Raw genomic sequence first — 13274 nt, forward strand, 5'->3', positions numbered from 1 at the left:
AGGGGCTAAGCCTGCTGACCTGGGTACCACAAGTGGGGTACAAGCGTGCAGAGGCGCAGGAGCCCCAGCCTTCCACCTCATTGGAGCCCAGAGGTGCCTGGCTGGACCCCATCTCCAGCCACTGAGAGCCTCAGCTATTTACCCTCATGCTCCCAATGACAAGCAAGTGCAGTGCGCCGGGCGTGACGGACTCGGGATGAGATGTGCTGACGTTGGCAAGAGGGTGGGGATGGGCGGAGGGTGGAGGGAAAGGGCTGCGAGGTAGACCAGTTCCACTTCCAATCGGTCCACACATGGTCCTTGAAGTAAAGTTCTCACATAAAGGGAAATAAACTCAATAGCATACACCCGGCCTCTTTTTACTTTAATGGCTTCAATCCAAGCTTCAGACGCCCAGAGAAATAATTAGGCCAATCAAAATGGGGGCAAACGGAAAAGCCGAGGCAGCCAGACATCTCTTCAGCCCGGGTCACTGCACCAGGTGCTGGAACAAAAGGCCAGCGGGAAGTAAACCAAGCTGGCACAGCCATAGCTGGAGGTTTATTCCAAAATCAATCAGTCTCGTCTAGTTGAAAACAAGGGACAGCTATTATCTCGGGAAGCACAGGGACCCAGCTCCCCTCCCACTCCTTGACCGGGTTTGTTCTCTCTGACAATCCAGCCCAAAGGGTGCCGATGAAAGCTGCTAATTGTCGTTAACAACGTAGAAATCTCAGGATGACAGACCACGGCCCATCAGATCGGGGGCACCTGCCAATCTGAAGGACAGTGCTGCCCGTTCTTGAACCACTTCCCGAGACGGGGAAAGCTGTGATTTAAAATGAGCTTAAAGCAGAGTAGTCTTTCCCTTGAGTCTGACGATGAATCTGAGGAGGAAGAAGCAGAGTTGGAAGAAGAGGTGGGAAAGGAAGAAAAGATGGCATTCACTCAGCAGGTACAGAGGCCATCAGAACGCCTCCTGCCTCAGTTTCCCCCCAGGAGCTCTAAAGAATCTGGCCACTGGCAAAAGCCAGGTACCAGGGCAGAGGAGGGCATGGAGCTGAGGGCCTCCTACTGAACACTTGGGTAAAGGGAAGGGGAGGGTGGAGCCTAAAACCGGGCTCTGTAGGAAGGGGAGGCAGAGCTCTAGGCCTCAACACACAGCCTCCAAGAAAGATGGATTTGAGATCTGGATCTCTTTTTGAATGGCATAGTCAGCCTCGGTCCATGCCAGGGTTTGAGCAAGGATGGCTCTATACACAATGCTACGCTGGGCAAAGGTGACTCCTGATTACCTGAAGGGCTTGCCTCCTTCCTTCTTTTCTTTCTTTTTCTTTTGCATAAATGTTGATTGAGTACCTACCATGTGACGAGCATTATTATACAAGATACCAGTGACAATCAGCTACTTTAATTCTAACTGCCCACTTGTGACTGTCACTGACATCCAGCAACATAATGCCAGGCACATAGTAGGTTCTTAGTTCCTGTCCCTTGGAGTCCCGCCAGCCCTCCCTCAGTCTACTCCTTCTTCATCCCAGGCACCCAGCTCACAATGATGGCCCAGCCCTCTGAGGCCCAACGTGGAAATGAGGTAGGGTGACAAACTGCTCTGATCTCCGGAAAGAGGCTACTTTCGGCAGATCACAAATGATGCATAACATTCAGCTTTGTTCCCTCTCGTCCTCCCCGCTGTCTTTACTCTAGTAAGGCCGCTCACTGCTGTTCACCAGGATCTCCCTGCTGGTCTTCTTGAATGAATTCAATCTCAATTACTTTTACTGGGCACTGACTGTGCTGGTGTGCACGCCTCTTCTAGAGAGAGACAGACAGACAGAAAAACAAATAAGCAAAATGCTGGCGTGTCCTCTGGAAAGCTCACTGTCCCTTGCAGGAGAAATACACACAAACATTTAAAATACAGTATGGTAAGTGCTATAACACACTTCTAAAAAGTGATGAAAATGCACATGAAGGAAGCAATTAAGCTAACTGGAGCAGGTAGCAAAGCCCAAGAGAGAGGATGATGTCTGAGCTGGACCTTAAAAGATGAGTACAGATTCTCCAGGTGGGCAAAGTTTGGCATGTCAGGCAGAGGGTGAAGCATTAACAATGGTTTGGAGGTAAGAACATGGAATAATCTAGTAAAGGCAAGAGGTTCTCTGTGGGTTTAGCATCAGGGGCAGAGGTGGAAGGTGTGGAGGAGAAATGGTTGGATATAAGGAGGAGGCTGAACATAGATTCAAACATCCTACAAAATTCTACAGATCATGGCCTCATTCTATGGGAAGGATGCAGCCATCAGAGCTGTTTTCTAAAGTTTTATTGAGATATAACTCACATACCATACAACTGACTCTTCTAAAGTATTCAATTCAGTAATTTTTAGTGTATTACAAAGTTGGGCAACTATACCACAATATAATTTTAGAACATTTTCATCATCTCAAAAGAAACTTTGTGACCACACCCATTCTCTGTCCCCACTGTCCTGTCTGCCTTAGGCAATCAACTAATTTATTTTGCGTCTCTACAGATTTGCCCATTCTGGAAATTTCATATAAATCCAATCATATGATACATGGTCTTCTGACACTGGCTTCTTTCACTTAGCATAACATTTCCCAACGTTCATCCACATTGTAGTGTGTATCTATACCTTATTCTTTTTTCATGGCCAAATACCAATCCATTGTATGGACAGACCACATTTTGTTTATCCATCCATCGGCTGGGCTGTTTCCACTGTAAGGCTTTTGTATTCTGGTTTTTATTCCCTACCCCTTAGAAGACTTAGTCAACAGTATGTTTCCTGAAGCCCAAGTGAGTAGATCAGCAACTTGGAACAAAACCATCTACATCAGTGGTCAACAGGCTCTTGAGACACACATGACCTTTCCCTTACATCATGATGTTCTTCTTGTTCTATTTGGACTCTCACACATTTATTAGACCACAGTCCTAAGTGTGGTACATGCCAGAGCAGGCCATAGTCTTGCTCTCAAAGAAACATACTGAGGGGGGCAAATAGGCCCATGCAGCTATGATACCAAAGCTGCCACAACGCCATCCCACCTTCTGGACTTCCATCATTCCCGTAGCTACACTAGAACGTGTTCTACCCTCTTCCAGAAACACGGACATGCCAAGAAATGAGGGGTAAGAGCAACATGGCTGTTAGAAAGGTCCCCCAAGTTCAAGTTAGCTTCCAAAAGCTGCAACACCACTGCTTAGAAACTGAAGAGGAGCAAATACAACTCTAGACCTACTGAAAGTTGAGAATCCCTGCCCTGGGGGTAACGGTCACAGGTGACTGGCCAAGTCCTGCAAGAAGAGGAGAGTGAGTCGGGCAGGCTTGGAGGGCCCTCGGTGCTCCAAGGGGGTCTTCTTTATTTCCCCACAACCTCTAAAGATGACAGCATTTAAAAGATGGGCAATGGGGGGCACCTGGGTGGCTCAGTTAGTTAAGTGTCTGCCTTCAGCTCAGGTTGTGATCCTGGGGTCCTGGGATCAAGCCCTGCATCGGGCTTCCTGCTTTGCAGGGAGCCTTCTTCTCCCTGCTACTCCTTCTGCTTGTTCTCTCTCTCTCTTTCTCTGTCAAATAAATGAATAAAATCTTATTAAAACAAAAAAAGATAGGCAATGGGCCTTGTAGGCTAAGTCCTACAGGGGCTTGGCAGAATTTTAGGGCTCAGACACAAACTTTCCCTCCCCAAAAAGCAACTGTCTGAGAATCAGAATCCCCCACTCCTGTATCTAGACAGAACAGGCCTAGTTTCCTGAATCTGCAGAGTGGTGACAATAATCTGAAGCTGCACCCAAGGATTAAATCAGGTAACGTCAGGCAGGGGCTCCACCGTGGCTAACCCAAAGAGCCATGTGAAATCCAGCTTCCCTCTCTTCTCCAAGAAAAGTCTCTCTCATCCTTTACCTACATCCTCTTTCTCAAAACAGTTGGCCAAGATCCACACCAAACTGGAAAGACCTTAGAAGAAGTGAACATGCTACCCTATGTTTCCGAAACAATCAATTCCACTTGAATTTCCCCATCAGAATATCAGGCAGACGCTTCTGTCACCAAGGGTGGTCCAGGTCTATGAGCCTGTGTCCCACATCTAACAATCTAACATCATCAACACGGCAGCATTCAGGTCACGCGGCAGCCACACGTGGTAACTGCAAAGGTCCACAGACTGGAGATGAAACTAGCATTTGAGTATGACACATGCAAATACCGACCACTGTGCCACTGGAGCCCTGCAGTCCCTCATCTGCATCACAGTGATTCTCACTGTATTAAAAACAAGTCACACACTTGGAAAGAAAAGGAATGATTAAACATGAGAAGGTCAGATAATATTTAGTTACTTGGAAATACAAATTAGGAGGGAAAAAAGCAAATACAAGGTCATTTTAGAAATATTTTGATTTGATTTTAAGCAACATTTTGCAACGACATGAGGCAGAAAGGAGGCTCTGAGAGGCTCAAAAATGATCGGGAGTGTTTGCTACTGACCTGCCCTAGATGCTAGCCTAAGGAAGGGAATGCCACCCAGGTCCTGGAGTCTGGGGGCTCTCCGTTTCTTGGGGTGAGTCCCCCAGGCTTCTGTCTCCAAGCTCAACCCAACCACCATCTAGAATTCTGAGCACAGTGTGTCTAAATGTGGGTGCCATATGACCAGCAGGGAGGAAAGCCACGTGGAAGGTTTAGGCTGAGCCGGGAGGATCAAAACAGCAGCCCTTGGCCTGGGAGGGACCTGGGCTCTGGTTGCAGAGAGGAAGCCAAGCCGTATAGGGAGTTGTGACCCATCACTGGGATGGCCCAAGGCACAGAGAAGAGAAACTGGGGCCAGCAGGAAGAGAGAATGGGACAAGAGAGGAAATCAGAATGTCTGAGGGGCCAGTTGGGCCACAGTTCTCCAGAATTTCCTTCTGTTACATCCTCTCTATGGTCAGGGGAGTGGTGACCAAGGCAGGAAAATAATAAGATTTCTCTCCATGTTTCCAAGAGGAAGTATGAACAGTTCCCAGGGATTTGGAATACCCTAGAGTGTCATAAAGTGGTCTGTGGTCCCTGGAGAGGGACCCAAGAACAGCCAGCCTGTTAGGGAAGCTACGGATGTCCATAGGCTGGCTGGCAAGCAGCAGTGCTAACCCATTTACCACAGGGGACTACAGGTCTTCCTTGGAGGTAAGCAAAGATTGCAAATACCGATTAACTCATGGATACATCACAGAAAACACAAAGCCAGATACTAAGATAATGAGTATGTGATGAAAAACAACAGAACTTTGAGCTCAGATGCCTCACATGGCTTTTATAACTTCCATTTTCCCAAATTTTCTAAGACCAGCCAGCAACCAAATGCTCCACTTAAGTGAGCGAAAATGCCCATTGAATAAACACTAAGGGAACACTTTTCAACTGTGCTGGCAAGAAGTGAGAGTGTGGGGGAAGACACACATGCAGGGTTTTGTTTCTCCAGAGAGTGCCTGAATGGAAAAGAACCTATTTTACGTGCTTTAGTTCTGTTGAGAAAGGTAAGGCTGCTGCCAAATGCACTTCGGTTCTCTGCTCTTGCCTAATAGCCGGTATCTGAGGAGCGAAGTGCCAAAAGTGCAACCCAGCACAGTTCTTGAAATTACCTCTCTGAATAAAACCAAAAGTTCAAAAAGTCAAAAGAGCTGGCGGGAGCTCAGAGAAGAAGGAACAAATGCAGCTAGGGGGGAAAAACACATTGAAGAAATCTGAGTGTGCTTTTGTGTCTTGTGAGAACCAGGAGAAGAGAGAGAGAGGAACAGAGAGCAGGGGAGGGGCAGAGGGGTGGAGGTGGGGGGCTGACTGGCCCCCCCAGCATCAGATACACCTCACTCACCAGCATCACATATGTCCCTACAACTATATCCTGCTTTGTGCAACGTTGCCCCTTTTAAGGTAGCTTGAGACTATCACCCCAATCACTGCATTTTCTTCTTGAAAAGCTCTTGTGATTCTAGATCTGGTGATGTCAGGATGGAATGAATTCATCCACATGCACCGAGCTGATGACGTACACTGAAAGAATTCACCTTGGCTTGGCGATGAAAGAGAGAGTGAGCCAACTTTACAATGATCCTGCTTCAAGTGACCTCAGATTGCACAAATGTTTGAGTAGAACTCAGCGGTTGTTTGCAATGAGCAAACAGAATTCCAGCAATTATTAACCAGGTCAAAGTCAAAAAGTAAGCTAATAAGGGAAGTTGTCATTCCAAAGGTATAGAGATGAAAAAGTTCTAAAGAGCTACTGGACAACAATGTACATACAATTATATTATTATACATCTAAAAATGGTTCAGATGGTCAATTTCATGTGTTTCTTACCACAATAAAAAAATAATGAAATTTACATTGCTCAATTTAAAAACTATTAATAACAGAATGCATTATTCATTCCACGCCCTGCACTTGGCTACAGCTACAGTAAACTAAGTAAACTGAATTTCTGGTCACAAAAAGAGAGAGCAAGCAAGTGCACAAGCTAGCCAAAATGGGCTACTCTGATTTCAAGATCTGCTTTACATTCCAAGCAGAACAAATAAGAAGAAAAATTTAAGACTGGAAAATCCAAACTGGTTTGATTTTCCTGTTAGAACCCATCATGCCAAGGCTTACATAGCAACGTCAGCATTTTTACTTTGTAAATCTTTACATTGTCATGTTCAGATAGGTGATTCAAAGCTACAGGGATGACTCTCCCAAGGCAGGCGGGGATGGGGTGATGTCCGCTCCCACCTTGAGTTAAGACCCCAGCCACCACTTCTGCCCAGGCCTTCAGCAGCTCGACTGCTTCACAGAACCGTCATAATTAGGCATTTTGTTTTGGTTTTGACTTGCTTACAGAATTTAGACTAGCATGTGAGTGGGCTCCCAGTCTAGGAATTACAGTTTTCTACTCAATCAGTACATCTGTATTAGTTTGCTAGGGTTGCTTTAATAAAGCACACACCTTGAGTGGCTTGAAACAACAGACTAACGCCTCACAGAAGTTCTGGAGGCCAGAAGTCCAAAATCAAGGTCTCGGTGCTCTGGGTCCCTCCTGAGGACTCAGAGGGGGAAGCTCTGCCATGCCTCTCTCATTCCAACCCTCCACTTTCTGGGCCTTCTCCCCGAGCTTTTGTCCTCGTACAGCCTCCTCCTTATGATGGCACCGGCCATGGTGGATTAGACACCCACCTTACTCCAGAGTGACTTCATCTTAACTAATCCACATGCACAGATCCTGTTTCCAAATAAGGTCACATTTTGAGGTACTGGGACTTAAGATTTCAACACAGCTGGTTGGGAGGGTCACATGTCAACCTGTGACAGCTTCTAAGAAGATGAACACCAGACCTGCAGCATCAGTATCACTGGGGAATTTGCGCAAATGCCAACTCTTGGGTCCCACTCAGACCCACTGAATCAGAAACTCCAGAAGTACAGCCAGATGATGTATACTTTCCTAAGCCTTCCAGGAGATACTGATGTGCGCTAAAGTCTGAGAATCACCATAAAGTAATGCTAAGTGTGTGCCTTGCCCTTCTGGGAAGTCTCTGACTGTATTTATCATGCACTGTATCTTCCCCAGCAGTGGTCAACTAGTTCTTACGGCTACAATAAAACAGACTGGAGTCTCAGGTCTATGCAGGTCATGTGTGGCCTTCAGATAGGTTTTATTTTTTCTGTTTATGAATACTATGAACTGCCAACATAAAAAAAATAGATTACAGACTTTTCTTGGGAAAAACATTCTACGATTTGGCAACACTAGATCCAAAATTCCACAACAATCAACTGATTGGTGTGATGTGGGGCATCAGGATTCTGGCTGAGTCACAGTCCTCCCCATTCCCCGATGCCTCCCCAGCCCTGAGGCTTCATGCAGACTGCACTCGTTCGCTTTGACCACCTCTCCGGCCCCTGAGGCAGTTGGGCTTGAATCAGGTCTGGAGGGAGGAGAGCTAGAGAGAAAAATGCATCATGACCCACAGCCTAACACACATAGTTGTTTCCAGGGAGCGAGTTTAAGAATGAAATTTGAGAAGCCAGTGGCTCTGATTAGCACTGACTTTGAGTTCTGAGAACTGAGCTTCCCTTTATACGAGGTAGCAGTTACCAAATGAGTCAAGTACTGACCTCAAGGTTTTGTAGAGGCTTGCCCATGGGACAATGCACAGGCGAGTAACAGCTCCCTTAGAAGAGAGTTCCGGGTTGACATGACTGCGCTAGGGAACAGTGGGATGGGGAGGACACGCAATCGTCATCAGACATCACGTATGCCTCTTTTGTGTGCATGCTGTGCTGGGCTCCAACAGCAGATCAGCTATGAAACAAATGATTCTTTCCCCGTAGAACACGTTTGGTGGGGGCGGAGGTGGTGGCAGAGGACTTCATTCTTTAAAGCGACTTTCAAGGCTTACACAATTCTTAAAGGGCAGATCCTGAACTAGGATTGAACGACCGTGCCTTTGACACACACACCAATTAGTTTCTTCCCAAAGGACAGAAAAGATACCATTTCCACACACCTCCCAGGTCATGGGAGGCAGCTGGAGAAAAAAGGAACAGAGTGGTGGTTTGGTCTCTTCACCTCTGCTGTAAGGACGGGCCTGAAGTTGGTAGGTAGACAACTCACACACACAAGTGGCATTAGGCACAAATTTTCAAGGAGGGAAGAAGTGTCCTTAGAAAGCCTGAAGGAAGCTCTACTTACCAGGGAGCTCATCTCAAAGCAATAAATCAGACAAATACATCCACCGAAGGATTATTGTACCAGTGGATTCAGAGAAGTGGCCCCCATTACATGACAGGGTTATTTTCTCACAAATTCTCAAATTTGATTCTCTCCTGAACCATCATTAATACCTCAGAATTCTTAAGAGGAAATGGAATATGTCACTGATGGCTAAACTTCCCATAAAGCTATTAGAATGTAGAATGATTTCTTCCATGACAAAGATGATGGTCTCTTCCAGGCAGACCTAATATTCTGAATTGTCTATTAAAAATTAAAACACCTATTTGTGGGATGCCTGGGTGGCTCAGTGGCTGAGCATCTGCCTTTGGCTTGGGTCATGATCCTGGGGTCCTGGGATCGGGTCCTGCATTGGGCTCCTTGCGGGGAGCCTGCTTCTCCCTCTGTCCGTGTCTCTGCCTCTCTCTCTGTGTCTCTCATGAATAAATAAATAAAAATCTTTAAAAAAAAACACCTCTTTGTGGCAAAGTAAATAAACACAAATGGGACAGGCTTGTGATGTCTACAGAAGGGTACATATTCCCTCTGACTATATCAGTCAGGGGTCTCCAGAGAAACAGAACCGATAGGAAGTATGTGTACATACATGGAGGGAGAGAGAATTTATTCTAAGGAATTGGCTCACATGATCATGGAGGCTGACAAGTTTCCAGATCTGTAGGGTGAGTGATCTGGACCTGGCTAGACACCCAGGAGAGCTGAAGGTTCAGTGCAGTCCTAAGACAGGAAAAAACCTCTGTCCTAGGCTCTAAGGCCATCAGGTAAGAGGAATTCCTCTTAGGAGAGGTAAGGTTCCATTTTGTCCCATGGGGGCCCTCAACTGACTGGATGAGGCCCACCCACATAGAAGGTGATCTGTTTTATTCAGACTACTAATTCAAATGTTAACCTCATTCAGAAACACTCTCACAGACACGACCCAGAATAATGTTGGATCTAACGTCTGGACATCCCCACTGACGCATAAAAGTCGCCATCACAACCCCCACATGCCCAGTGGGTGAAAAGACAGGAAAATCAGCTCACAGGGTGCTGGAAGCTGTGAAGAGCAAATACTCAGGGAGGAGAAAGACACCGCTAACCTTGTGGGGAAGGGGCACCCTCTCAGGCCCCTCCTGTCCTCTCCATCTAAAGGCCATTCTCAGTAGGTTCGCTCAACCCTCATTCAAGGTCACCATACGATGGACTGCGAATGTTACGTGCCACTACGAATCCCCAGAACAGCTACAATTAAAACAAGTACTGACACATCCAAGCATTGGTGCAGCAATGGGAATTCCCAGTCTCTGCTGGAAGGATTGCTGTCCTGTACGGCTGCGGCAGGAAGCCACTCATCAGTGTCTCACAAACCGGCAGTTATGTGTGACACACCAATCCCACTCATGGGTATTTATCCAAAATAAATGAAAACTTGGGGTGCCTGGGTGGCTCAGTCAATTTAGCCTCTGACTATTGGTTTGGGCTCAGGTCATGATGTTGAGGTGGTGGGATCGAGCCCCATACTGGGCTCCAGCTCAGTACGGAGTCCTCAGATTCTCTCTCTCCCCCTCCTGCTCACACTGTCTCTGCCTCTCTCTCTCTCTCTCTCAAGTAAATAAATAGAATCTTTTAAAAAGAAAAAGAAATGAGAACTTAATATTGTACAAAAGTCCATAAGTAAATATTTACAGCTGCTTTATTCACGATCACCAAATACCAGAAAGAACGCAAATGTCCCTTCAGGAGGTAAGAGGACAAACGAGCTTCCACTCAGAACACCACTCAGCAACAAAACGGAGCAAAAGACGCATATATGAATCTCAAAAGTAATATGCTGAGTGAAAGAAGCCAGTCTCAAAAGACTGAATATTGCACAATTCTATTTATAGGACATATTTGAGAAGACACAACAGCTCAGCGGTTACCAGGAGGTAGGGGGCAGAAGGTGTGTGGCTGTAAAGGATTGAGACACGGGAGCTTATGGGGGGGGATGGGACTGTTCCGAATCCTGATTTGGGTGGTGATTCCACAAATCTAAGCACGCGTTCAATTCCTAAGACTTGCACCAGATTGACTGTATGATACTTTTAAAAATTGGAAAAATGAAACGCTTAAAAAAAATGCATGTCACCAACTGATGCACAGGACAGGTGGACCTACAGGGAAATATGTACGGTATGGGGCCAGGCAAGCAGCTGACTCCAGAACATGCTCAGGGGCAGGTGAGGACCAGGAGGGCCATAGGCACAGGCATCATCCCACAGCCCGGTGTGTAAAGAGGATATGTGACACTCCTGAGGCACTGGGCACAATCTGGTAATTCTCTGAAAAGTCAAAACAGCTGTGACTTGTAACATTTCTTCCCCAGGAATTTTATACTCATGGCCTCTTACAACAGTCTTAAGAGAGGAAACACAGGCTGACGGACGGTGAAGATTGGCCTGGATTTGGATCTTGGTTCTGTCTGGTTCCTGCGTTGCCATATGAAGTCGCAGCAAGGATTACACTGTGCCATGTCTCTTTCCTCTGCCGTACCTCAGGGAGCCCTTAGCACCCCAATGAGCCCCGTAGCACCCCAGTGAACCCCTCTTAGTACCACAGCAAGCCCCTTAGTACCCCAGAGAGCCCCTTGGCACCCCAGCGAGCCCTTTAACTATGCTGGGGATTGTCAAATTCTTAACTCACTTATTTCCTCATGACCCTGCAGAGGTAGCTATTAACAGCCCCAATTTACAATTAAGAAAGTTGCTGCTCAGATCCATAACAAAAAAGTACCCACACACTAGTGACAGACAGGAAGGTGCAGGCATCCCAGGGGCCTGCAGTGTGGTACCCTCGGGGCTACAATGTGTCCTCCATAAACCTCCCTCTGCTGCTTTCCGTCCCATCTGGTCTCCAAAACCCCCTCGTAACCTAAGAGATCTGTAAACAAGGGAAACTGTTTGGCAGTGGGATGAGCAGATTTGAATTCTAGAGGCCCCAGGAAACAAGTGGGGCCCATCAACACTAAGAACCACCCAGACTGGTGTGTCACCTTGGCTTCTCGGGCTCCATCCATGGCTCCTGCCCTTGGGGCATTAAGGCCTGGCCTGCAAAGCCCACAGCCCAGAGCCATTCCCAGCCAGCTGCTGTAGGGGAGCAGGAAGCGTCCTCTCCTCCCTGCCAGCCTGTCCCTTCACAGGGGTAGAGCACTTGGGCAGGGCCCCAGGGCTGGGGGACAGACAGACACATCGCAGAACTCCATGCTGCAATCAGTTTCCCACAATAACATCCCACAGGCAGGGCCTCCCTGATAACAGAAGTGAAAGGCTTGAAAAGCAAGTCCTATAATCACCTCTGAGTGATTCTGGTTCCATTTTACCCTCTCATGTAATTAGTGTTGACAGTTCTAACAGCTGAAATCGGAGGTGGGGGTTAAGACGGAAGGAGGAGGAAGAGAAGTGGAAAAACAGAGAGAAGGCAGAGGAACAGCCAGAGGAGAAAAAGAACATTAGCTTAAAGTTTATCATAAAACTCAGGAAACAGATGACCTCCCGACAAAGGAAGAGGAGCCCCGAGATTTGGGGACCTTCTGAAGCATTCTAGATCACCACGGACAGGCCTCAGGCAGGCAACGCATGGCTGTCCTCGAATTTGGCAGAGCAGAGTTAACTCCCAAGGGGGCTGGGCAGCCCTGGGCCGACCTCAACCTGCCCTGACCCCCGCCCCAGGCACCACTCACAGTTCTAGAATCAGGATGACGTCGGTCTTGTTCTCGTAGACCTCATGTAGGGTGATGACGTTGGGGTGCTGGATCTCCTTCAGGATGCTGACCTCCCGCTCGATGTCCTCGCGGCTCACGCCCCGCCGGCTGGATTTCGTCCGCCTCTTCTTGATAAACTTGGCGGCATACTGGAGACCAGTGCTCTTCTCCCGGCATTTCTTCACGACTGCAAACTGCCCACTGCCAACAGAAGAGGAAGGGTTTCAGGTCATTTATACATCTCTTTATTGTGCGCTACAAAAACCTGGATTTGAGCAAGGACGCAGCAAGGATGTGGCCTGGCATGAGCAAGGAGGGGCATTGTGAGTAGGAAAGCCCATAGTTTGGGCAATTAATGAATTAAGCAGGATCATTTCTTATTACATCTCATTTTCATTAAACTTGTTTCTTTATGAATAATGTTGCAAGCGACACAGATTCTTTTCTTGAAGAATATTTTATTGAATGGGGAATGAGGCCTCCATTTCTGTGTTTCTTCCTCCCTCCCATTTCAGATTCTGGGATAGCAGCAAGGAGCTCCTCAATCTGACAAGCCTTTCTCCTGAATGTCTGGGAAAAGAAGGGATCAAGACGAGGGAACTCATAGAAAAATAGGGTCTTGCTTTTGATGACATATCTCTAGCACCAATATTTATCAATTGAAAAATCCAGAATAAAAAAAAAAGCTATGTATTTTGTTCACACTTCACATTGATTGGCAGCTTCTCCAGCATCACCTCCTTCTTTCCTTTCTAGAGATCCCACAATTCTCAGGAAGGTGACTCCACTCCCATCTAGA

The 13274-nt window shown here is 47.0% G+C and overlaps 1 protein-coding gene across 6 annotated transcripts in view; it reads right to left on the minus strand.

Annotated features, from left to right (window-relative positions):
• The window catches only part of DAPK1 (death associated protein kinase 1), a 170188-nt gene that overhangs the window by 66091 nt on the left and 90823 nt on the right, over window positions 1–13274 (minus strand). For all 6 annotated transcript variants that reach the window (XM_041742461.1, XM_041742460.1, XM_041742459.1 and 3 more), the window contains exon 3: window positions 12455–12676. In XM_041742461.1, the coding sequence (XP_041598395.1) occupies window positions 12455–12676 (222 nt within the window). The remainder of the gene's footprint in view (window positions 1–12454; window positions 12677–13274) is intronic.

Source organism: Vulpes lagopus, chromosome 2, assembly GCF_018345385.1.
Source record: "Vulpes lagopus strain Blue_001 chromosome 2, ASM1834538v1, whole genome shotgun sequence".
NCBI classification, from domain to species: Eukaryota; Metazoa; Chordata; class Mammalia; order Carnivora; family Canidae; genus Vulpes; species Vulpes lagopus.